At 34.9% G+C, this 26,983-nt stretch overlaps 2 protein-coding genes across 7 annotated transcripts in view; one reads left to right on the forward strand and one right to left on the reverse strand.

The window, feature by feature from the left end:
- SGO2 (shugoshin 2) overlaps positions 1–25,518 on the forward strand; it is a 67,266-nt gene extending 41,748 nt beyond the window's left edge. For 3 of the 6 annotated variants that reach the window (XM_078071164.1, XM_078071165.1, XM_078071163.1), the window contains 5 exons: positions 5,650–5,771; positions 6,850–10,056; positions 12,449–12,599; positions 21,944–22,034; positions 23,627–25,518. In XM_078071164.1, the coding sequence (XP_077927290.1) occupies positions 5,650–5,771; positions 6,850–10,056; positions 12,449–12,599; positions 21,944–21,989 (3,526 nt within the window). In that variant the 3' untranslated portion in view covers positions 21,990–22,034; positions 23,627–25,518. Of the gene's footprint in view, positions 1–2,601; positions 2,773–5,649; positions 5,772–6,849; positions 10,057–12,448; positions 12,600–21,943; positions 22,035–23,626 lie in introns of those variants that run through there. The other 3 variants (XR_013447318.1, XM_078071166.1, XM_036098501.2) reach the window with 3 other exon arrangements.
- Positions 1–26,983, reverse strand: part of KCTD18 (potassium channel tetramerization domain containing 18) — a 99,525-nt gene that overhangs the window by 64,070 nt on the left and 8,472 nt on the right. The gene's annotated exons all lie outside the window — the stretch shown is intronic.

Below are 26,983 nucleotides of genomic sequence, written 5' to 3' on the forward strand. Positions count from 1 at the left end.
AGATACAGGAATATTCAGGTTTTCTATTTTTTCTTATGTCTGGTTTGTTAATTTTTTGTAAAGTTTGTCCATTTCATCTAAAATATCAAATTATTGGCATATAGTTGTTCATAACAGCTCTAGTTACATGTTTAATGTTTGTAGGGTATGCAGTGATGTTCTCTTTTTCTTAATATTGACTCTTTGGGTTTTATAAATTTTTTCTTGATTAGTTTTTGCTCTAGAGAGTTATCAATTTTATTTATCTTCGCTAAATGAATTATCTTTTGGGCTATGTAGATCTTTCTTTTTAGTATATTTGTTTCCTTTTGCATTTAGTCTGCTCCTTATTATTTCTCTTTCTGTTTTGCTTTTTCTTTCTTTTCAATTTAAAACTTCTATTATTCCTGTTATTATATGTTTCTCAAGCTAGTTTAGATTATTAAATTTCAGACTTTTAAAAAAAATATGCATTTAAGGCTTATTTTTGTGTAAGTACTGCTTTAGCTGCACCCCACAATTTTTGATATGTCATATCCTTATTATCTTGGAGTTCAGAATATTTTCTACTTTCTGTTCTGATACATTCTTTGACCCTTGGATCATTAACAAGCATATTACGTTTCTAATCAGCTGGGTATTTTTTTTCTAATTACTTTTTGTTTTTGATTTCTAGCTGATTTCCATTAGTTACAAAACAAAGATCAATGATTTTAGTCTTTTGAAATATATTAACACTTGCATTAGGACACAACTTGGTCTAATTTGGTAAATATTTTGGGTGCACATAAAAAGAATGTGTATTTTGTGGTTGTTGGATGCAATACTTTATATATGTCAGTTGAGTCAAGTTTATTGATTATATTGTTCAGAACTTCCATATCCTTCTTGCTTCTCTTGTCTATTTATTCTATCAGCTACTGAGGGAAATGCATTAAAGTCTCCCACTATGATTATGGAATCATCTATTTCCCTTTTAGTTTGTCAATTTTTACCTTATGTATTTTAAAGTTGTTAGTAGATGCATATAAGTTTAGGATTGATTTGTTCTCCTGATGACTTGTTTATCAGTATGAATTATTTCTAGAAATGATTCTTGCTTTAAAGTCTACTTGTCTGATATAACATTTCCCTGGTTTATCTTTTTCTATAACTTTACTTTCAAACTCTGTTATACTTAAAATGCATATAAGTTCTTTTTTAAAAAAAAAATGAATTCATTGTAACATCTCTTTTAATTAGAATATTTAGTATGTTTGCATTTAATATCATTGACAGTATAATTGGATTTATATGTGCCATCTCGTTATTTTCTATTTGAGCAACTTGTTTTATATTCTTTTTTCTCTAAATAAAATATTTTCCATTATTTAATTTTTTTATCTATTAACTTGTTTTCTTCTACTGTTCCTACTCTAGTGATAGCAACATTCATCCTTAGATTTTTTTAACTCTTTAATACATGTATTTTAATCCCACAAATTACTACTTTCATTGTTTTGTGTAGTCAAGATTCATTTAAATTACCTACTGAAGTTTTCTATTTTTTCATATTGCTTCCTGCATTTTTTTAAAAGATTTTATTTATTTGAAAGAGAGTGAGAGAAAGAGAGAGCGCACACGCGCACGCACAAGAAGGGGGAGGGTCAGACGCGCACGCACAAGAAGGGGGAGGGTCAGAGGGAGAAGCAGACTCCCTGCTGAGCAGGGAGCCTGACCCTGGGCTCTATCCCAGGACTTTGGGATCAGGACCAAGCTGAAGGCAGATGCTTAACCAACTGAGCCCCCCAGGCGCCCTGCTTCCTGCATTTTTTAATTGCATACCCATTCACAGTTGTTTTCCCCTCTTTATTGAGGTAAAATTCACAAATAAGCTTCCTTCATTTTGATATTTCTTTTAAAGATAATTTTCCTTCTGCTGAAAGAAATTCTTCATTACTTTTTTCAATGCAGGTCCTGGCAATGCATTCATTCAGCTTTTGTTTTTCTGGGAGCATACTTATTTCATCTTCAATTCTAAAGAGTATGTTTGCAATTATAAAATTTTAGGTTGGGAATTACTTTTAGAAATTTAAAGGTATTATTTTATTATCTGTGGCTTCTGTCTTTTCTTTTGAAAAGTTAGCACCTTTTTTGCAAGTTGAAGAAAGACATTCATTTCTTATTCTGGTTTGCTCAGTGTTTTTATAATGAATTTGTATTGAATTTTATAAAATTTTTCTTCTGTATCTGTGGAGAGAATCATGACTTTCCCCTTTATATCTGGTTTCATCAATGTTTTCTCAGTTTTTTCTTCTATTTCATATTTCATTGGTGTCTGCTCTTTATTATTTCCTTTATTTTACTTACTTTTTTAAAAAATTGAGATATACTTCACCTGTCTGTTAATGTGGTGACTTCAATTTGCGTTAAACCAAATTTATATCTCTCAAATAAATTCCACTTGGTCATAGTGTATTATTCTTACTATATTAATGGTATGAATTGATAACTTTTTAAAAAATTTTTTGTCTGTGTTTTTAAGGGATATTGGTCTATAATCTTACTATATTTTGATGAGTTGTTTTTTTTTTAAGATTTTATTTATTTTTGTGAGACAGAGAGTGTGTGTGCATGAGTGGGAGGGAGGGGCAGAGGGAGACTCCCAGCTGAGCAGGGAGCCCAACGCGGGACTCCATACCAGGTCCCTGGGAACATGACCTGAGCTGAAGGCAGATGCCCAGCCGACTGAGCCACTCAGGCACCCCTCTTTGATGAGTTTTAATAAGAGTTGTGCTGGCTTTGTAAAACAAGGTAAGAAGTATTACCTCTTTATCCATTTTTTGAAAGAGTTTGTGCAACTGGTATTTCTTCCTCATGTGTTTGAAAGAATTAACAAGAGAAGTAATTTGGGCCTGAGTTTTTAATTATTAATTTGATTTCTTAAATAAATATGGGGCTTTTCAGATTGTCTGTTTCTTCTCAATCAATTTAGAAAATACTTGTTTTTCCAGAAAATCATCCATTTCTTCTAGGCAGTCATATTTATTGGTATATAAAGTTGTTTATAATATGCTGTTATTCTTTCAATGCCTGTGACATCTGTAGTGGGGTTCTTTCTCTCATCCCTGATATTGGTAATTTGTATCTCCTTTTTTTTTAATTTATCAAGCTGGCTATAGTATTGTCAATTTTTCTTCCATTTCATATTTCATTGGTTTCTGCTCTTTATTTCCTTTCTTCCACTTATTTTTTAAATTTGAGGTATAATTCACATGACAAAGTTTGTCATAACATGAAGTGCATCCTTTTAAAGTGTACAGTGGATTTCAGTATATTCACAAAATTGTGCAGGCCTCACCACTAATTCCAGAATATTTCCATCACTTCAGAAAGAAAGCCTATATTCATTCACAATCACTTCCCTTCTCCTCTTCTCCGTCCCCTGGCAATCATTAATCTGCTTTCTGTCTCTATGGATTTGCCTATTTTGGACATTCCATATGAATGGAATCACACAATAAGTGGCCTTTTCTGTATGGCTTCCTTCACAGAGCATAACATTTTCAAGTTTCATCCATTTTATAGCATGTATTAGTACTTCATTCCTTTTTATGACTGAATAATTTTCTGTTGTTTGCATATACCATATTTTGTTTATCCATTCATCAGTTAATGAACATTTGGCTATTTTACTTTTTGGCTATTATGAGCAATGGTGCTTTGAACATTCATGTAAAAGCTTTTGTGTGGACATAGTTTTCAGTTTATGCCTACAAGTAGAATTGCTGAGTCATAAAACTGTATGTTTAACTTTGGGAGGAACCGCCAAACCGTTTTACAAAGCTGCTGCATTGTTTTACATTTCCATCAGCAAAGTATTAGGTCCCAGTTTCTTTGCATCCTCACCAACACTTGTTATGATCTATCCTTTTGATGATAGTCATCTAGTTGGTATGAAGTGGTATTTCACTGTGGTTTTGATTTGGATTTCCCTGATGATTAATGATATTGAGAATACTTTCATGCTCAATATTTTCATATTGAGCATATTTTCATGAGCATTTTATATCAGGAGCATTCTCTATTGGTTATCTTTTTCTCTTGAGTTTGAACACTTTTTCCTAACACTTTATATTTTGAATAATATTGGATTGTATCCTGGATATTGTGAGTGTATGTTGTAGAAAGTCTGAATTCAGGTGTGTTCCTCCAACAAGCTTGATGTTTTTATTTTATTTATTTATTATTTAAAGATTTTATTTATTTGAGAGAGAGTGAGAAAGAGAGCACACAAGCAGGGAGAGGGGCAGAGAGAGAGGGAGAAGCAGACTCCCTGCTGAGCAGGGAGCCCAATGCGGGGTTTGATCCCAGTACCCTGAGATCATGACCTAAGCCACCCAGGCACCCCTGATGATTTTATTTTAGTAGGCAGTTACCTTATCTGAACTCAACCTTATTATTTCCCTGTAGGGGGCAACATATGAAATCTCCTTTTGGTTCTTTTATCCTTAGCTGGGCTGGTTGGAATCTTCCTCACATATATATGATCTGTGGGTTAGCCAGAGACTGGGGGGGGGGGGGGGGGCAGGGGAGTTTACACACAAAATTTGGGACTCCCCTCTCTACCTCTCCTGTTATTTCCCCCCATCAAACACACTTTTGCAGCTGTTTTAATTGTCCTTAACTCTTACCTTAAATCAGTAAGAATATTGATTTCTAACTTTTTAAAAATGTGGCATGGCTGAGGTTGTAAACTCACCTTTTTTTAAGTGTTAACACCCCTTTATTATCTACTTGCTTTTTGTTTACTCTCCAGTTACTTCAGGTAATTTAAAAATATTTTATCCAGAATTTATCATCATTATGTTTGATAGGGCTGATTCAAAAATAGCTCTTTGTCCATTATCAGAAGCAGAATCTCTCTCCTATGTGTTTATTTTTGTTAACTGTTTCTTCAAGTGACATAGAAATTTCCTCCCAATGGCTATTCTACTAATAGTTGCCTTTAAATTTTTAACAAATATTTGTCAATATTTATTGTTATCATTATCAGTAATTTTTAAGTATCTGTGATATGTTTGGCATTCAGGGTAAAATCTTTATCATTGAGGGATATTAACCCTCATTCTTTGAATTCAAGGTCAATTTAATTATTTCTGTGGGTTTCTATGTCCATCCCCCCACCCACCCACCGAATAGATTTACCTACTTCAAGAATATGGCTTTAGTTTACATGTATGCCTTTTGTAAACATAGCAAACTTTACTTCACACGTAACTTTACATACAATTGTACTTGTTTCAAACTAGAGACAGTTTTGGTATTCCATAAAATTAATTATAACAAAGCTATAAATATTATATATGAGTATTTATAAGTATGTTTGAAGTTAATTCATTTTATTAGTATTATTATCCTAATGGCCCAACCAGTGATTATATCAGTTATATCTTTTTGAGGCCACTGGGGATATGGGGATAAGAAGCATTCCTGTTTTATTTCAGGTTCTAAACTATTAGAAACTATCTCTTTCCTACCTATAATTGTCTTCATTGAACATAAAAAGATACCAGAGTGGGTTTGTAGTTGGATCTTAAATAAATGGAATATAAAAGGAACTATCCATGTAATTTTCTAAATAATTTTTGTAAAATACAAAATTCCTCATTCATTTCCACTTGCCTTTAGGGTTCCATTAACTTCAAATGATGATGATGATGATGATGATAAAGATAAAGATGATGACAATGTTATAGCAAAGATATCACCTGATATTCCCTCTTCGGTATCAACAAGACAACCTTTATCAAGTCAGTATAACTTGGAATTGTTATTTCTTAAAGAAAATAATCACGATATGTGTGGTTTAGATGATTCCGGGATATTGTTTCTATTGTTGATATCCTTCCCAAAGGTGAAATTTTTAAAATTAATTTTGAATATTAGTATTAAAAAGTTACATTCATCAGATTTTTTCTGGAGGCCCATGGTGTATAAACAGTTAATAAGTTAGATCTCTTATGTTATAGACTTGCTAACTTCCACTATTTAAAACTGCTGTTAAAAAATTTAATTTTTAAGTAAACATGCTGACAAATGTCTGGTCCACAGTGGTCTAATGCTGTTATTCCGTGAGCAGTATTTAGAAATGAGTACACCTAAAGAGCTTTTCTTGTTATCTTATTAGCTTACAAATTGAAAAATACCATATATTTATTTAGTTTCATCTTCTTTTCATAGACAAAAAAATTGGGGGCCTAAATAGGTTTTATGTCACAAAATCTATAGCCAAAGCAAAAACTTGAGCCTGGATAATGGTTGAACCAGAGAAAATGATGACACTTATGTTTTATTTACGTGGTTATTTCTAAAATAATAATCCTTCAGGGGAGTCTGGCTGATGTATTTATAATAGATTTGCAGATTGGATTATGGAGCCATAAGTATATTTCATTTAGAGCATAGAATTGTTTTTCCTTTATAAAAATTTATGTGTGTATATATAATTTATATAAACTTTAGCTGCCTGCTGATAGCCTTTTGATAGTAATCCTTATCAGAGTCATCACTGTTATTTGGGTTCAGTTGCTGGCCTCCTCCCACTTAGAAATATATGTTAATGGCTCTACTGTCAGCTATACTCTACTGTTGGGGCCAAGGCAGAGTGAATTCTTAGTATATATTTTCCATAGATACACATGTAAAATGTCTGAATACATTGATCATTCTACTTTATTTTTATCAGCATAGATTCTTTCTAAGTGTCTGAACAGAACACATTGTCAGAATCCTTTCTGTGAAACAGCTTGATTTTTAATCTTATTTGTTTAAAATAACAAATTCCTTGTCATTACTTATTTCCGAATTTTCTTTCCCTTTATTTTATAGAAAGTCATTTCCATTCAGACCAAAATTCCATGAGTTCTCTAATGAGTGAGATGAAAAATGTCCAGTCAATCAGCCACGGAAAGGAGAAACCATCTCTCAGTAATGTAACGGAAAGGAAAAAACATGTATCATCTCAGGAAAAAAATAATCCTTCTGTTGACAGTTCTCATGGGACAGACTTAGATCAACAACACATTTCAAGTCCAGAATTAAATTGGAATAATGAAATGAATGATCATACTAATGAAAAGAATATTAAAATGCAAGGAAACATACAGTGCCTTCCTGACTCATCGGAGTCTACAAGTGAACCTACTGCAGAGTACATGAATCCATTTGAGGGTAGTGATGACTTTCAGTTGCAGAAAACTGTGTATGATGCTGACATGGATTTAACTGCTAGTGAAGTAAGCAAAATTGTTACAGTTTCAACAGGGCCTAAAAATAAAAACAATAAAAAATCAAATGATTGTGAAATAAAAGCTTTCAGAAAAGTGAAAGATTCAAGCTCTGAAAAAAAGAGAGAAAGATCAAAGAGACAATTTAAAAATAGTTCAGATATCAATATTGACGAAATGGTTGAAAATGGACCAGAAAAAAGATCAGTTGTCTTAAATGGCAAAGGGGATTCAGAAGATCCAGATTTTATTTTCAGTACTGAGCAGCTGACTCAGTTGAACATACTGAAGAAAGTAACCCTTCATAATGGCTTTGATCAAGACGACCGACAAAGTACACAGTGTAATAAAAGAAAGAAAAGAATACATGTAACAAATGAGCAAGAGGAAACATACTCTTTCTCCCAAAGTTCAGATAAATTCCAGCAGGAGAGTAAATTTGATATGGGTCAGAGTTCTTTAGCTTATCATAAAAGTAAAGCTTCTAGGCAGACATTTGTGATTCCTAAGTTAGAAAAAGGTAACTTATTCTCAAACCAAAAGAATAAAGAAACCACTTCTGAAAACCTAGAAGTCACAAGTGAATTTCAAACAGCTGATCTTTCCACCAAAGGTAATGAAAGTTTATGTGATTATGAGGCCCAGAATATGTCAGATTTGAAAAAGCATGTCACTGATATGCAGCCTGCTCAGCAGAATGAATCAAAAATAAATGAGAAGCTTAGACAGAAAGTAAATCGGAAGACAGAAATAATTTCTGAAACAAACAAAGCATATGGGGATACTGCTAAAGATGTGCACGGCCCAGGAAAAGGTAACTTTTCCTTCCAAACCCATGAGGATAAAGAAGCCATCTCTGGAAACCTTAAAGTTTCAGATGAGTTTCAAAAACCTGCTCTTTCCACCATTGATAATGGAAACCTGTGTGATTGTGAGATCCAAAATGTGTTGGATTTGCAAAAGCAGATCACTGATGTGTACCCTGTTCAGCAAAATGAATCAAAAGTTCGTAAGAATCTTAGGCAGAAAGTAAATCGGAAGACAGAAATAATTTCTGAAGTGAATCATTTAGATAATGACAAGAATGTATATTTCCCAGAAAAGGGTAGTTCTTTCTTCCTAACCCAGAAGGATAAAGAAATCATCCCTGAAAATATAAAAGGCCCAAGTGAATTCCAAACACCTGCCCTTTCTACCAAAGATAGTAGAAGCCTATTTGATTATGAAACTCAAAATGTTCTGGGAATAGAAAAGCATATCCATGATATGCAACCTGCTTGTCAAAATGAATCAAAAATAGATAAGAAGCTTAGGCAAAAGGTGTGTCGGAAGACAGAAATAATTTCTAAAATCAACCAAGTATATGAGAATGATGACAAAGGCATACATGACCCAGAAAAAGATAATTTACATTCTGTAACGCAAAAGGAAAAAGAAATCATCCCCGAAAACCTAGAAGACACAAATGAGTCTCAGGTAGCTGATCCTTCCACCAGAGGTATTAGGAACTTATGTCATTATGAGACTCAAAACATTTTGGGGGTGAAAAAACATGTTACTGATATGCCACCTACAAAGCAAAATGAATCAAAAATAAGTAAGAGGCTCAGGCAGAAAGTAAGTCGGAAGACAGAAATAGTTGTGGAAATGAACCAAGTAAATGAGTTTAAAAAAAAAGGTGTGTATGACCCAGAAGAAGGTAACTTCTTTTCCCTAACCCAAACAGGTAAAGAAACCATTTCTGAAAAATTAGAAGTCACAAGTGAATTACAAACAGCTTATCTTTCCACCCACAATAATGGAAATTTGTATGATTATGAGACACAGAATGTGTTGGGTTTAAAAAAGCATGTGACTGAAACGCAACCTGCCCAGCAAAATGAATCAAAAATAAATAAGAAACTTAGGCAGAAAGTAAATCGAAAGACAGAAATAATTTCTGAAAAGTACCAAATATATGGGGATAATGATAAAGATGTGCATGATCAAGAAAGCTGTACAAAAGATCTTGCTTTTCAAGTAAATATATCTAAACAAAGACTTGAATGCCAAGGTATCATCAGTGGATACTCTATGGAAATTGATAGTAATGAAAAGGAAAATTGTGATCAAATTTCAAATCCTTACAAACTAGTTAAAAAGCATGGGAAAGAATCATCAGGCAAGGCAAAGATTTTTGCAAAAGGTAAAAACAAATCTATTTCGCAGTTATCAGATTCTTTACAGACGTCTGTCTCCCTAGAATCAGGTTTAAAATATGTTACTAATGAAGCAGATTCTGATCCTGGTAAGCATAGGGACCTACAGGAGAATCTGAAGGAAAGCTCCACAACTCTGAATGAAAAAAGAGCTATCCCTTTTGTGGAAGTGGTAAAAGAAAGAGAGGGCCAGGGCAGAAAAGTAAACAAAACGGCATCTAAATCAAAGAAAAGGAAGACCGTCTATCCTTCTTCAGATAGCCATAAGGTAATGCAGATAATATCTGACACTGACCAGGGAATATCAGTTGAATCTGGACAAGCTGGTGAGGAAAAAAATTCAGAAAATGAGAGAGTTGTCAAAACGAAGCCAGACTTTTACAAAGAGGTGTTTCAATCTTTATCTCAGGTATATTCATCTAACATACAAGATTCTTCCTTTAAGAGTATGCATGAGGAGTCAGTACCTCTGAGTACTTCTCCTAGTAAAAATCTGATGATAAAAGAAAATTTTGCCATGGAGAGCTCACCAGTCTTTCAAGTAAGTGATGATGAACATGAGAAGATGAAAGGGATGAAATTCAACCAGAGAACACAAAAATCAGGAATAGGTAGGTCAATAGCTGAAGTGACCAAGTTTTAAAAGTATTGTCTTTTTTCACTTAACCAGTATTTTCTGTTGTAACTGCTATTTTTATGGAGTTAGGAACAGTATTTAATTGTGTAGCCTGAACTGTAGAAACAATATAAAGGAATTTAAAGAAAGTTTAATATTTTAGGAAGATAACAGAGTAGTGTCTTGGATATTTATAACCTAAAAAACAGATTTGGCCTTTACCACAAAGTTGTCTGATTTGGTGTTTTAGAGGATTAAAAAATAAGTAATACCAAATCCTGGGACACCTGGGTGGCTCAGTCAGTTAAGCATCTGCCTTCAGCTCAGGTTATGATCCCAGGGTCCTGGGATCGAGTCCCATATCAGGCTCCTTGCTCAGTGGGGATCCTGCTTCTCCCTCTGCCTACCGCTCCCCCTGCTTGTGCTCTCTCTCTCTGACAAATCTTTAAAAAAAAAAAAGTAGTACCAAATCCTTTCCTCAGAATACATGTATCCAAAAATAACAAATAAGAAATACAGTGGTAAATGTGGTGAATGCTCTAATAAAAGCACACATGTGCTAACAGATATATGGGGAGGGGTTTGGACAAGAGGAACCTGCAAAGACATCATGAAATAGGTAGCATTTTAGACCGTAAAGGATAGGTAGGATTTTTATCTTTAGTGTTTACTTTTTATTTTCCCCTAGTTATTAAAAGAATACTCATTGCAGAAAATTGAAAGTAGAAAATCAGAAAATAGGAGGAAAAACAATCACCCAAAGAACTGCAGTCAACATTTTGGCATGTGCATACAGAGTTGAATCTATGGAATTTAAAAATATATATCTGAAGGCATGCTATATATAACATTAGTTATCCCATTTTTTCCCCTTAAACATTGGATCCTAAGGATGTTCCTTCATTATTAGAAATTTTGTGACATTGGACATTCCCATATCAATCAAAATTTTCTACTGGGAGACTAACATTTGAATATATATGTATGCAGAATACTAGAATTTTTTTCCCCATTTTATTAAGAAATAATTTATATTACTGTATAACTTTAAGGCATACAGCTTGATGGTTGGATTTACATGTATTATGAAATGGTTATCACAGTAGGTTCAGCTAACATCCATCATGTCAGATGGATAAAGTAAACAGAAAAGAAAAAAGAAAAAAAGTTTTCTCCTTGTGATAAGAACTCTTGGGGTTTACTCTCTTAACTTTTTTTTTTTAGAGAGGGAGGGGTGGGGTTGAAGAGCAGGGGAAGAGGGAGAGACTTTCTCTGTGAAATAAATAAAATCTTAAAAAAAGAGAGAGAGAGACAATCCTAAGCAGGCTCCACGCGTGGAGCCCAATTTGGGGCTTGATTTCACAATTCTGAGATCACAACCTGAGCCGAAATCAAGAGTTGGATGCTCAACCAACTGAGCCACCCAGGCGCCCCCTCTTAACCTTAGTCCTTATTTATCTTATAACTGGAAGTTTGTACCTTTTGACTACCTTCCTCTTTTTCCCCCTCTCTCCACCCTCTGCCACCTCTGGTAACCACAAGTCTGATCTCTTTTTCTGGGTTTGGGTTTTGGTTTTTTGTTTTGATTTTTTTTTTTTTTTTAAATTCCTGATGTGAGATCCTACAGTATTTGTTTTTCTGTGTATGACTTATTTCACTTAGCATAATGCATTCAAGGTCCATATGTGTTATCTCAAATGGTAGGATTTCCTCATTTTTTAATAACTGAGTAATATGCATATAATAGTAACATATAGGCACACACCCCCCACAACTTTATCCATTCATCCATCGATGGACACTTAGGTTGTTTCTATGTCTTGGCTTTTGTACATAATGCTGCTGTGAACATGGGGGTACAGATATCTTTTCAAGTTAGAGAACACTAGGATTTTGATGGATAAGGCCATTCCGGGTAAAAGGAATACTAAAAAGAAGTGCAAAAATCTAGAGTTACAGTCCATGATAGAGGACTGGTGAGCCATCTTGCTTCTCTCTGTTCCTTATGATACCTTTCACAGAGTAAGCAGTTGATACAAATGTTGAATGAATGTGCAGTAATTTGTATGATTCTGTGAATAGAGTTGACCCGTGAAGGATTTTTATCAGCCTATATGTGATTTCAGAATAAAAATGTTATGGTATACTTTGGTAGGTTGTTTCAAATTTTAAGTCTCTTCTCATTGCTGGGGGAAAAAACTGATTCACAAATAATTTCAGTGCTATTATTGTAATATTCAAAATTATAACTTGATTATTGCTAAGTTTAAAAATTTGCTGCCAGTAATTTGCAAACCACTAAATATCCCATATCTATTTTATATGAGGATATCCCATTTCTCTTTACATATGTTTATAAATATTTGTGAAAATAATATTCTTTGCAGGTGGTAGAACACTACAGGACTTGACAAATACCAGTTTTGTTGCAAATAATGCTGCTAAAGCTGAAAATAAGTCAGAAAATCCATCTTTAGAGCCACCAAGCCGAAGAAGAAGGTGTACTCCTCTCTCTTTAAAGGAGCCAAATCTCAAAAGGTAAGTATTTCAGTGATATTAAAGTGATTTCAGTGTGATATTATAAACTATATGCTTTAAAAGAAATTCCTGCCTGAATTAGTATTTGAACATTTCTGAATATCAATATATTTTTGACATATAATAATCACAGTATGATCTGGGTAAGATTTGAAGAAATGTCTTCATTTATTCTTTGAACAGACTTTGTAAAAAAAACTTTGTTCCCTATGATTTGCAAACCACTATTTCCATGTCTGTTATCTTCATTTGTGTTCCCTAGAAGAATTCAAAGTAGCTTATTTGTTCTTTAGCCTTAAAGAGTAATAGTCTTTTTCTTTCTTTTTTTAAATTTCAAACAGGGCGCCTGGGTGGCTGAGTCAGTTAAGCATCCAACTCTTGATTTTATCTCAGGTCATGATCTCAGGGTTGTGAGATCAAGCCCCGAGTTGGGCTCCATGCTCAGCAGGGAGTCTGCTTGAGATTCTCTCTCTCCTTCTCCCTCTGCCCTACCCACCCCCATGCGTGTACATGCTCTCTCTCTCTAAAATATCTCTCTCTAAAATAAATAGGGTCGCCTGGGTGGCTCAGTTGGTTAAGCATCTACCTTCGGCTCAGGTCATGATCTCAGGTCCTGGGATCCCTGCTCAGTGGGGAGCCTGCTTCTCCCTCTGCCCCCACCGTGCTCTGTCTGTCTGTCTCTCTGTCAGATAGATAGATAGATAGATAGATAGATAGATAGATAGATAGATAGACAGACAGAGAGATTTGTCTATTTTTTTTTTAAATATATAAAACATACCCCAACAAAGGGAAAATAGTACTCCACCTTCTTATCCACCATCCCCCAGCTTCAATTGTTATCAGTATTTTGCCTTATTTATTTCATCTATCCTTTTTTGTTGTAGTATTTTTAAAGCAAATCCCTAATATTGGGTCATTTAATTCCAAAAACACTTCTGTGTATCTCTCTTAAAAAAGGGAACTTCTTAACAAAACTAGATTAATAGTGATCACAGCAATTATCTATATGAATTAGCAACATTTTTTACTGTCATCTAACAGCCAATCCCTATTCAAATTTCTTTAATTATCTCAAAATATATCCAAATGCCTTTTACATGTGTTTTATGGAAAATCTCACTTTTTTAAAAGGATAAATGAAGTAGCCTGTTTTGCTGAACCCAATCATATTTGGGATCATATATTCAAAAAGATAGAGAAAACTATCCTTAAATTTTCTCATCCTTTGCATTGTTTCAGTATTTACTTCTTTTATAAAATGAAAGGCCAAGTTGATCGTTCTGACAGGTATTTTGAAACAATAACAGGTGTGGAGCAAAAGCTCTCGTTCACTGCTGGTGGGAAAGCCAAAGGGTACAGCCATTTTGCAAGACAGCTTGGTGGTTTCTTAGAAAACTTAACGTATACTTTTCTGTATGACCCAGCAATCACACTCCTTGGTATTTACCCAAAGGGGTTGAAAACTTATGTCTACACAAAAATCTGCACATGGATATTTATGGCAGCTTTATTCACATCGCCAAAACTAGGAAGCAACCAAGATGTCCTTCAGTAGGTGAATGGAGAAATAAACTGTGGTATATCTAGACAGTGGAATATTACTCAGTGCTAAAAAGAAATGAGGTATCAAGGCATGAAAAGACAAGGAAGAGTCACAAATGCATTTAACTAAGTGAAAGAAGCCAATCTGAGAAGGCTACTTACTGTATAATTCCCACTATATGACATTCTGGAAGAGGCAAAGCTATGAAGACAGTAAAAAGATCAGTGGTTGTCAGGGAGGGGGCAGGGGAGACAGGTGAACAGATGGAGCACAGAAGATTTTTAGGGCAGTGAAAATACTCTGTATGATACTATAATGATAGATATTTGTCATTATACATTTTTCCAAACCCTTAGAATGTACAACACCAAGAGGGAACCCTAAGATAAACTATAGGCTTCAACTGATTATGATGTGTTAGTGTAGATTCATCATGAATAAAATATATACAATGCTTGTGAGTAATGTTGACAATGGGGACGGCTATGTGTAGGTAAGGGCAGAGGGCATATGGGAAATCTCTACCTTCCTCTCTATATTATTGTAAACCTAAAACTGCTCTAAAAAAATAAAGTCTTAAAAAAAAACCCAATAACCAACACATTGTAGCAATACAAGGGAGGGTGAGAGAGAAACAAAAGTGAAATAAAGGATCAAACAGTTTTTTAAAAAACAACTTTGTCGAGCTATAATTCACATACCATACATATCATCATTTAAAGTGTACAATTCAGTGTGTTTTTAGTATATTCACAGATACACATACCATCATCACAATCAATTTTAGAATATTTCTTCACCTCAAAAAGAAACCCCATGCCCTTTATCTATCATTCCCATACCGCCCCCTCCCCACCCTCCCCCCTCACCCCCAGCCCTAGGCAACCATTCACCTACTTCCTATCTCAATAGATTTCCCTATTCTGGATTTTTCATATGAATGGTATCACGTAATATGTGGCTTCTTGCACTTAGCATAGTGTTTCCAGGTTATCCCGTTTCATCGTATGTATCAGTATTTCATTTCTTTTTAGGACTGAATAATAGTCTATCATATGGATAATACCACATTTTGTTTATCCATTTGTCTGTCGACGGACATTTGGTTTTCTCCATCTTTTGGTTATTATGAATAATGCTGCTATAAATATCATTTGCAAGTCTTTGTGTCTATATATGTTTTCTTTTCTGTTGGGTATATGCCTACTTGTAGAATTCCTGAGTCATATGGTAACTCTGTTTAATCATTTGAGGAACTGCTAGACTATTTTCCAAAGCTGCTGCACCATTTTACATTACCACCAGTGATGTATGAGGGTTCTAATTTCTCCATTTCCTTACCAACACACTTCTTACTTGGCTTTTTGATGATTCTAACCGTAGTCTAGTGGGTGTAAAGTAGTGCCATAGAAAGGTTTTGATTTGTATTTCTCTGATGACTGATGATGTTGAGTATCTGTTCATGTGCTTATTGACCATTTGTGTATCTTCGTCAAAGAAAAGTGTATTCAGGGGCACCTGGGTGGCTCAGTCGGTTAGGTGTCCCACTCTTTTTTTTTTTCTCTAGAGCTATAGCAACTACCACATGTATTAGCTTTTTATATTATTAAACATAATAATTAACATGAATACTCAAATATCTGTACTGAACACAAATTAGAGGGTGAAATTACTCATATTACTGAAAATTATTGCGTTATATAAAAGGGCCACAACACCTTAATATCATTTCTGACAGAGGGAAAAATTTAAAACGCAGTTATTCCAAGTACTGTGGATTGAGTATCAAGCATAATTTAAGATGAAGTGCATCTGAAGTTGTAATCATAGCAAAGTTATTTCCTTGCTCTTCTTTCTTCCTTCACTTGATTTTTTTTTTATTTGGATTTTTTTTAATTTAAATTTAATTAACATTTACTATATTATTAATTTCAGAGGTAGAGTTTAGTGATTCATCACTCTTATATACCCAGTGCTCATTACATCACTTGCCCTCCTTAATGTCCATCACCCAGTTACACCATCCTCCTACCCCCTTCCCTCCAGCAACCCTCAGTTTGTTTCCTGTGGTTAAGAGTCTCTTATGGTTTGTCTCCCTCTCAGATTTCATCTTGTTTTATTTTTCCCTCCCTTCCCCATGATCCTCTGTTTTGTTTCTTAAATTCCACATATGAGTGAGATCATATAATAATTCTCTTGATCTCAGCTCAGGTCATGATCTCAGGGTTGTGAGTTCAAGTCTTCCATTGGACTTCACGCTGGCAGGAAGCCTACTTAAAAAAAAAAATTAAATTAAAAAAAAAAGTCTATTCAGATCTTTTTCCCTTTTTTCAATTGGGTTGTCTTTTTTTTTTTTTTTAATTGAGTTGCAAGTTAAACTTTCTTATTTTAAACTAATTTTAGACTTATCAAAGAGTTATAAAAATAGCCCAGAGGTTCCTTCCCCAGCTTTCCCTAATTTTAACACCTTATCCACAGTACAATGATCAAAATTAGAAAATTAGCATTGGTACAATACTGTTAACAAACTATAGATGTCCATTAACACCCTTTGCTGTTTTAGAATCCTATCCAGGATCCCACCTTGTTTCTCCTTAGCCTCCTCCAGCCTATAACAGTTTCTCATTCCTTCCTTTCCTTTATGACTTTGACACTTTTGAAGACTATTGGTCAGTTATTTTGTAGACTGTCCCTCAGTTTGGTTTGTCTGATGTTTTCTCATGATTACAATGCAGTTAAGCATTTTTGGCAAGAATTCTGCAGAAATGGTATGTCCTTCTCTCATTGCATCATTTTAAGGGGTTTATCATGTCAGTATGTCTCGGTAATGTTAACTTTGGTCACTTGATTGAGGTGGTGTCTGCTGGGTTTTTTTCACTATAAATCTATAAATCACTATCTTTTCCTTTATAGTTAATGAACACTGGGGGAGATGCTTTGAATCTGTGCATCCTATTTTTCCTCCCACTTTTGCCTACTGATTTTAGCATCCATTGATGGACCTTGCCTGCAACAGTTATATTTCTGCCTAATAGTGGTTTTCTGTTTCCCTCTTTCCTTCTGGAATTCTGTAAGGAAGAGCTGTCCTTTCTCCCTCTCTCCTTTCCTTATTTATTGATTGATTGATTGATTTATATCAGTATGGACTTATGGATACTTACTCTGTAAGTGAAAATTTAATACTATCAATAGTTATTGCATTGCTGACATTATTCCAGTGTGGCTATTAGGAGTTCTTTCAGGGTGGCTTCCTTCTGTATTCTTTCAGCAAGACCTCATCATATTTTGAGCACTTCCTTACTTTGTGACACAAGATGTTCCAGGCTTATCTTAGTGTTTTTCCTGCCCCAGCCCCCAAATCAGGTACTTTTGAAGAATTTTGTTTAGAAACCTAGGTATTCTTGCTATGTGTATGGTATTAGTTAGCTATTGCTGCACAGCAATGTTACCATAAACCTAGTAGCCTAAAACAGCATCCATTTCTTATCCCTCCATTTCTGTGGGCCAGGAATCTGGACTAGAGCACTGAATTAGGTGTTCTACTTAGTGTCTCACAAAGCTGTAATTAAGTTGTTGTCCAAGATGGTTCTCATCTAGAGGCCCTACTGTAGGTGAATCTGCTCTCAAGGTCATGCAGAATGTTGGCAGATTTATTTCCTTGTAGTTAGAGGACTGAGGGGCCCCAGCTTCTTGCTGTTGGCTAGAAGCTGTCCTCAACTCCTCGAGGCCACTCTCAGCTCCTTGCCAAATGGGCCTCCCAAAATGGCTACTTATTTCAAAGCTAGCTGCAGAGTCTCTAGGGCAAATCCTTTAGCAGATAGAGTATCATAAAATGAAATGCAATCTTAGAAGTCAGACATTCCATCGCCTTTGCCATATTCTGTTGGTTAGTTGCAAGTCACAGTTCCTTAAAGAGGCAGTTACACAAGGGCATGAACATCATCATGAGTGTGGTGGGAGGGATCCTCCTTAGGGTCTGGCCACCACAGGGCACATTGCTGTTAGGCCCTCTCAGCAGACAGAGCTAGGAAACATATGTATGCATACTAATCCACACATACACACACTTTTATATTTCTCTATCTGTATGTAAAGTAAAAAACCGTGAGTTTATATATTGATAGCCTCTGATTCCAGTTCAACACCACAGAGTTCATTTTTACTTTGCTTATTCATAATTTCTTTATCAGTGAGAAGCCTGGCTCTCATTATCTAAAATATATTTATTTGTTTGTTCATTTCTAGCATACACATAAAGTAGTTTCAGAATTGCTAACTACTATCCCTGTGAGAAGCATGCTTACTATAACTAGATTATAACATTTAGATATGGTTCTTTTTGTCTTAGGTTAGTTCTTTCCTTACCAACCCCCTTCCAGAGTAGTTATGTTATTCATTTGTAATTCATTTAAGTACATTTGTTATTGTTTGGATTGTTTTCTCCTTCTATATCTTGGTAGGTTTTGTTGTTTACTTTGAGGGTATGTGAAACATTTGGATTATACAAATCAAAGCTGTACAAAATGGTATATGCAGAGAACAGCAACTACTTTTATCCCAGCTACCCCATTCCTATTACCCCCTCTTTCTATCCTATTTTCACCTACCTCCTGGGGGTAACCAGTTTCTTTAGTTTCTGGCTTATCCTTCCTGTATTTCTTTAGCATAAATAAGCAGATATATGTATATCCCCCTTTTACATAAAGGCAGCATACCATAGCTATTCTGTTGGGCTTTGTTTACTTTTGTTTAATAGTGTATTCTGGAAATCAATATCAATTTGTAGAGATTTTCCTCCTCCTTTTTTTTTTACAGCTGGATAATAATTATGTATAGATATACTATCCTTTTATTCAATCACATTCCTATATATGCACATTTAGGTTGTTTCCAATCTTTTGCCATTATAAATAATAACTACATTGAGTAGAATTGTGCATATATCTTTTCATATTGTTGGAAATGGATCTTCAGAGTAAATTCCTAAAAGGGGATTGCCCGGGTGAAAAATAAGGACATATATAGTTCTGTTAGGTCTTGCCACACCTCCCTCCAGAGGCTCGTACAAATTTGCATTCCCACCAGCAGAGTGTGGCACCCTTTACCCACATTGTAATCAACAAGAATATGTTGTCATATTTTAAAATTTTTGCCACTCTGGTAAGTGAGAAATGGTATATTGGTGTTGTTTTACTTGGCATTTCTCTATTAAGTGAATTTAAAAGCTTTCCTCGTGCTTGGGGGTATTTATACCATTTTTTAATCTGTTCATATCTTTTTTCTATTTTTTCATTGTATTTCTGGTCTTTTTGTCCCCCAGTTATTAAGAATTCTTTTTTTTTCTTTTTTTTTTAATTATGTTATGTTAATCACCATACATTACATCATTAGTTTTTGATGACTTCTTTATGTATTAGGGATATTAGCCCTTGTAGTATATGTAGCCAGTATTTTTTTGAGTTTATCAATTATTTTTTTGACTTTGTTTTTTTAATTATTTTTACATAGTTAAATTTCTTAATCTTTCATTCTCTTTGAATTTTAAATCATAGTTAGAAGGTCTTTCCCTATACCATGGTTAAAGAGGAATTCATCATATTTTCTTCTAGTATTTTTATAGTTTTATTTCTTACATAAATCCCTAGTTCATTTAGAATTTTTTTTTAGTGTGAGGTATAAGATATGGATCTAATTTTGTCTTTCTTCCAAAGGCTACCCATCTGTACTTGCACCATTCATTTATTTACACATGCATCTTTATCCCAAAGATTGGAGATGTCAACCATGTCATATTCTAAATTTCTGTATGTATTTGGGGGGGTACATCTAATGCTGGACTTTTTATTCTATTGCAGTGATCTACCTGTCTAGTATAGAGGCTGTATATGATGTTTTAATGTCTGGTAAGGCTACTGCCTTCTCATAGTTTTTCTTTTCCATTGTTTCCTTAGGTGTTTTTACGTATGAACTTTTTTAATTTTTTTATTATTTTTATTTTTTTTTAACATATGAACTTTAGTATTTACTTGGCAAGCTCAGGGTTTCTCAAACTCAGCACTATTGACATTTTGAGCTAGATATTTCTTTGTTGTGGCAGGCTGTTCTGTGCATTGTAAGATATTTAGCAGTATCCCTGCCCTCCACCCAGTAAATGTCAGTAGCACCCATCCACTTAAAACAATCAAAAATATCTCTAAATGTTGCAAAATGTCACACAGGAGGCGAAATTGCTTTGAGTTCAAAATGACTGGTCTAGCTTGCTGGTATTTTTATTGGAATTGCATTCAATTTATACCTTAATTTAGGGAGAACTAACATCTTTGTATTGAGTTGTGCTATGTAAGAACAGGAGATGTCTTTGTATTTATTCAAGTCTTCTTTTGTAACTTTTAGAAGTGTTTTAAAATTTTCTTCAAACGGGTTTTACACATTTCTTGTTAATTTGATTTGTAGGTATTTAGTCTTCTTGGTTGCGACTGTAAATGCACATGTAACTTGGACATGTAAATCATGCTCAGTATTTATTTGTGAGTATGAAAGGTGTTGAATTCTGTGTAAGTTTATAACTTGCTACTTAACTAAATTTCTTTTATTATCTGTCTCATTGATTCTCTCAAGTAAAACTTAATGGAGGAGGAATAGCATGATACCATCTGAAAATAGAGTTAGTTTTACTTCTTTACCCATTCATATGCCTCTGATTGATTTCTCTTGTTTTATGGCATTGGCTAATACCTCAAGTACGGTTTCACATATTAATAGGAATAGTGGGCATTCTTGCCTCGTTCCTGACTTGAGTGGTATTTCCACTCTGTTGTCTCCCCATTAAACAAGATAATGACTTTAGTATTAAAGTAAATATATACCATTTATAATATTAAGAAAATGTCCCCCAATGTCTATTGAGTGTTTTAATCATGGATGAGTGTTGCATCATGTCAAGGACTTTTTCAGTATCCATGAAAAATTTATACGCTTTATTTCCTTAGATTTATTAACATGGTGTATGATAATAGGTTTTCTAATTTTTTTTTTTTTTTTAAAGATTTTATTTATTTATTTGAGAGAGAGAGAACGAGAGACAGAGAGCATGAGAGGGAGGAGGGTCAGAGGGAGAAGCAGACTCCCCGCCGAGCAGGGAGCCTGATGTGGGACTCGATCCCGGGACTCCAGGACCATGACCTGAGCCGAAGGCAGTCGCTTAACCAACTGAGCCACCCAGGCGCCCAATAGGTTTTCTAATATTGAACTGAACTTGCATTCCTGGAATAAATCTCACTTGGTCATGGTATATGTTTTTCATAATGTGCTGTTGGATTTGCTTTTGTAACTATGCTGTGAGTACTTGAGAAGAATATGTACCCTCTTTTATCAGAGTATAGAGTTTGATATATATTCATAAGATTTACCCCTATATCCTTTAGATCTTCTCTCTCCTTATTTTTTTGCCCACTTCATCTATCTTGCACTGAGAGTGTTGTATATTAAAATCTCTTATTATTGTGTTCCTATCTGTCTCCATGCATCTCCTGTAGTTTTTGCTTCATAAAGGTAGTTGCTCTGCTATTTGGTACATAAATATCATAATTACTATATACTCATAGAGTAATATTCATGATTAATCTACATTGTAGATTAGGACTTTTATTATTGAAAATGTCCCCCTTTGTCATATTCAGTGCTTTGGGACTTAAAAGATAAAGACTTTAAAAAATATATTTGTATTACCTTCTTGTTAACTTCTGCCACCCCTATCCTCAGTGCCTAAAATGATCATTCTGTAATACTTTGCAAGCAGTTTCATTCAGGATCTCTTCTCACTGGGGGCCTATCAGAAGCTGTGATATATCTGCTGGATGCCATCCAAAAAGAAAAAAAAAAGGCAGCTGGTTTGTCATCATTCTTAGTATTTATACTAATGTTCATTGTGATATTTGCTTTTAAAAAATTGACCAACTAAACCATTTACCAAATAATCTGTATGCCCAATAGGCATACAGATCTAAACTAAAATAGAATACTATTTCATTACAGCATTTTGCTGTATTTAGAATAGGTAGCTCTTCTAAAGAATTAATTAAATTCTATCTAATTACCCAAGGCAGTGGTATCATTGGCTCTGGAGAGGGGTACAGAGGAGGGAAAGAGACCTACTCGATAGCTAACCATTTATACCTTTGTAATTTGGGACCATGTATATGTATGTCATCTAAAAAACATGTGTAATGTAAAGAATAAATACAACTCCACTTTTTGCAACATGATATACTAGGTGCATGATCAAACTAAAAATAAAATAAAATTACTGGGTAAAATATTAAAAAAAAAACCAAAAGCCAAACAAAAAACCCCCTTGAACATATCTATTAGCTAGAAGAGAAGAAGAAAGAGAGCTCGCATCAGAGACTGAATGAGAGCAGGAACCCAGAGAGGTAGGTGGACTCTGGCTTTTGCCCGAACATATTTACCAAACTAGGTGAACCTAAGTGTTGGATTCACAGCTTTATGGGGCTGGGGACAGAAGGCATATCCTAGGGTTTAGCTAAAATGAAAAGTCCAATAGTAGATCACCTTCAATAAAGTTGAGCTACTTTCTCAGTAGGAAGCAAACTAAAAATAACCTTCCCACCAGTTTTTTTAAGCCCCAAGAAATAACTCTGGTACTGAACTGAGGAGGAAAAAAATCTGAGAATTCATAACCAAAATCAAACTCTCATGCATTGCAGCTGGAATTCATAATATCTGGAAGTCACAGAAAACCTCAAGCTGAGGATTTAGTATTAGCCCATGACTTGTAGTGCCCCCTGTTGTCCATTAGAAGGAAATGCAAATATTTTCTGGAGCTCTCCCTCATCTCAGTCCTCAGCAAATTTTCTACAGATAAAATTCCAAGGGAAATGAACAGTTAGCTCACAGTAAACACTACATACACAAGGGAACAAGGTACTAGCAGAAACAACTGATAGCAGAATTAGATACAGAATGTAAAATAAGAATGTTTAATGTTTCAGTGAAGGAGACACTTGGAAGTGAATAAAGGTGTTGAAAAAAAAACACCTTTACTGTGAAGAAAAGCAAGGAAGAGATGAACACAGTTCAGGATAGTGATTACTTCTTGGGGGACGACAGGGGTGTGATCAGAAAGGGGCGCACTGGAGGCTTCTGAGGTGTGGTAATATTTTATTTCTTAACCTGGGTGGTAGGTACATCAACATTTATTTATTGTTTTTAAGTTGTACATTTTCATATATTCTTCTATGTATGCTGAAGTTCATAATAAAAAAGAAATACATAGTAAAACATGTAATGTGTGAAATCTAAGTTGGTCAGTTTTTCTTAAACCTTATTTTATAATTCCTACTATCATAGAGTATTCCAGATATATGATACAGGAGTTTTCTTCTCCATGCTTCACAGCAAAAGCATCAGCTTTGAGTTGTTAATATTGTTCATCTTCCCTTTTTTTTTTTCTACTCTGCAGGAAGATGAGAAGATGAGGTGAATGTATGGATTCTGGTTTTTTTGAATTCTCAAACCATACCAAGTCAAAACAGGGATATAACAAGGATCCAAAGGATGAAATGCGTGATGAAGGCTTCCCCCCCACCTTTTCATGAGTATTAATTTATTCTTATGTTTACATATATGTGTATAAAATAGCTATTTTGTAATATTAAACTTCTAAAATCATTTTGGTCATCCTATAACTTACGTTCCTGTTTTTGTGAACTTCTTTCAACCTAACAGCCTTTAACTAAGCAAAAGCTGTTAACCTTTTAACCAAATAAAATGTGTTATAAATATTTTTGCATTGGTTATCTTGTTGTATACCAAGCTATCTTGTTTTATTTTTAAACCATCCAATATATTTGATCACCTAGAAGATTTTAAAAGTTGCCTCCTGCCTTGGCCAGTTTTCTGTCACCCTTCATTCTTATACTTTCAGAATTACCTGTTAGATGTCAATTTCTGTATTATTTCCATTCTCTGTAATCTGATGACTTGGCTGAGGGGCTTAACCTTTCAGGCTCTTTTAAATTTGGTTTTTATAACTTTATTTTAAAGAACCCTTACTATACTAGTAGTAGAAAGTAATAAATCCTATTGATGTCTGAGATCAACGAACATAATTTACTGTATTCAAATGACAAGTCAAATTCTATTCTGCCTAGATGGAAAAGCTTACTTAGAGAATATCTGACAACTGAAAGGGTGAACTAGTGTTTTTAACAAACACTTCAGATCATTCTGGGGCAGACTGTCCTAGGACCAAACTCTGAGGAATTGCTGTAGGAATACAGAGTCCCACGGAACTTACTCATAATATCAACAATGTGGGTTGAATGGAGGCCTTATTAAAGGAACAGTTTACACAAAGATTAAGAGCCTGGCACCCTGACAATCTTTGTTCTCTTTCCTATACACCTATTACTTGGAGACTATGAACCTCCTAGAGGCAGTCTCCAGTATTGTATTTTTGTCCCTATTGCTTATTTCTATTTTTCCTCCTTTCTATGAGTTTTTTCTTTTTTTCCCTTCCCGTGTAAATTATTTTTCAGTTTATGTAGTCAAATTTATCAACCTTTTATTGCTGGTGGAATTTGGTCACAGTAAGAAAGAATTTTCCTACTTCCAGATTATAAAGACATTTACCCATGGTTTCATTTTGTTTTATATTTAAATTTCTATTCATGTGGAATTTTTTTCTATGATATGAGATATGAATGCAACTTCAACCTTTTTCCAAATGACTCCCCCATTAATGAGAAGGTCCATGTTCTCCATTACTGATTTGAAATGCTACCCTTTTTTATGTTGTATTTCCACATGCACTTAAATTTATTTCTCAATTTTCTGTTGTATTGGTCTGTGTGTCTGTTTATGCCCCACTACCATACTCTAGACTTTAGGGGGAGTATCAAAGTTTCCCTCTCCTAGAGCTTTTACATATTTCTTAATAAATTAATGCCTAGGAATTTTTTTTTTTCTTGGTAATAAAAATGGGATCTTCCCTTTGATTCTCTCTTCTAATTATTTGCATATATATGTTCATTATTGATTTCTGTATGTTAATTACTGAACATTCATTGTTTGTAGTATTTTCCAGACATATGTCCTGAAAACTAAGTTAACTTTACCTCTTTTTTTTTCCCGCTTCCAAATCTTATGCATCTCATTGCTTTCTTTTGTCTAATTAATTGTATGGCTGCTACCTTAAGTAAAATGTTAAATTGTAGTGAGAAGAATAGGTATCCTTGTATTGTTCCTGATTTTCATGGGAATGCCTTTGGTTTTACCCTAATAAGTAAGATGCTGGGTTTTGAGCTGGTTATGTATAATTTATAATCACATTAAAGTATTGTCTATCAATTATTTTATTGAGTGCTTCTTTAAAAAATCATGAATGAGTGTTGAATTTTTGTCAAGTGACTTTTGACATTGATAGAGACTGTATGAGTTAGGGTGCAGCCAAGAGATAGAAACCACAATTATTTTATAAATTGTTAGCCATATAGTACAGAACTAAACAGGGGACCACTGGAGTGTCATAGAGGAGGTGACTAGGGGAAGTACTCTGGGGCTGGGGATGCAAAGAAAAAAGAATGGAATTATTGAAACCTAAAGGCTTGGAGGAAGAGTTCCAGGACTCTAGGGAAGGTGTGCAACAGGTTAGTGCTGTTTCCCTGACGGGCTAGGACAAGACTGGTCTGATAGTGTGGAAAAGCTGCAGACTGGAACCCTCTGTTGCTTCTGAAGTCCGTTGTTCCTGCCAGGGTGAGCCATTTCTGTGATGATGCTGACAGGAACAAGTACCAAACAGGAAGGAGCAAATTTCTTTTTCCTCCTCCATACTTGCAGTTTGCTTCTATCTCCTTCTATTGCCAGAGACTGAAAGGGAGCCTGGCAAAGGGAAAAATGGGGTTTTGTAAAGGCCTGGCCTTAACAAGTGGAGTGAGACATGTGGATTTGAAGCTGAAACATAATAGCTTAATAGTCAGCACAAAGGGATATGATTATTCTCCTTAGGTATGTTCATATAACAAACTATATTCACTGATTTGTTGATACTGAAACATTCTTACTTTCATGGAATAAATTCCACTTTTTAGTATGTGCCAGCCATTGTCTCTCACCTCCAAGCCCACCTCTCTACAATTTGCTATGTGATTCTGGAACTCTACAAATCACTTTTTTTTTTTTCTTTGCTAGCTGACTTTTTAAGCGTCTGTCAGCAAGGGGTGATAGAGACAAAATCAGAAAGAGGGACAAAAAACTTGTTCCTTTTTTGCTTGTGTTCCCTGTCAACATCCCCTCAGCAATGGTGATTTCCTCGGGGGCAGCAGTTGGTTTGTCACCAGTCAATTTAGCATTCCTAGAACCGGCCTCATAACGCCCCCATGGAGGTACCAGCACTGACTGCTTGGGCTGTGCCCCTCACGGGCCTCAGGCCTAGCTCCTCAGGGAGCCTCCTTCAGGCTCCTGAGGTGTCCCAGCCATCTGTGCCACAAGCCCTCTTTGAGATCTGCGTTCTGACTCCTAGAAGCCCTTTCCTAGCTCCTGAGGTATTAAACAGTGGCTGAGCAGGACCCTCTCCTCAGTCGCCAAGGTTCTGGGTTCTAATAATCCCAGCCTCTTCCTTTTTATTACCCAGCTGATTCCTGTGGTACATTGATGGAGGGAATGCAAAATGATACAAACTTTATAGAAAAGATTTTGACAATATCCAGCAAAACTACATAGGCATATACAATAATACAACCCAGTAGTCTCACTTTTAGGAAACTATAGTGAAAATTCTCTTGAAAAAATACAAAAATTTCGGGGGCGCCTGGGTGGC

This window comes from Halichoerus grypus, chromosome 4, assembly GCF_964656455.1.
Source record: "Halichoerus grypus chromosome 4, mHalGry1.hap1.1, whole genome shotgun sequence".
Lineage (NCBI taxonomy): Eukaryota > Metazoa > Chordata > Mammalia > Carnivora > Phocidae > Halichoerus > Halichoerus grypus.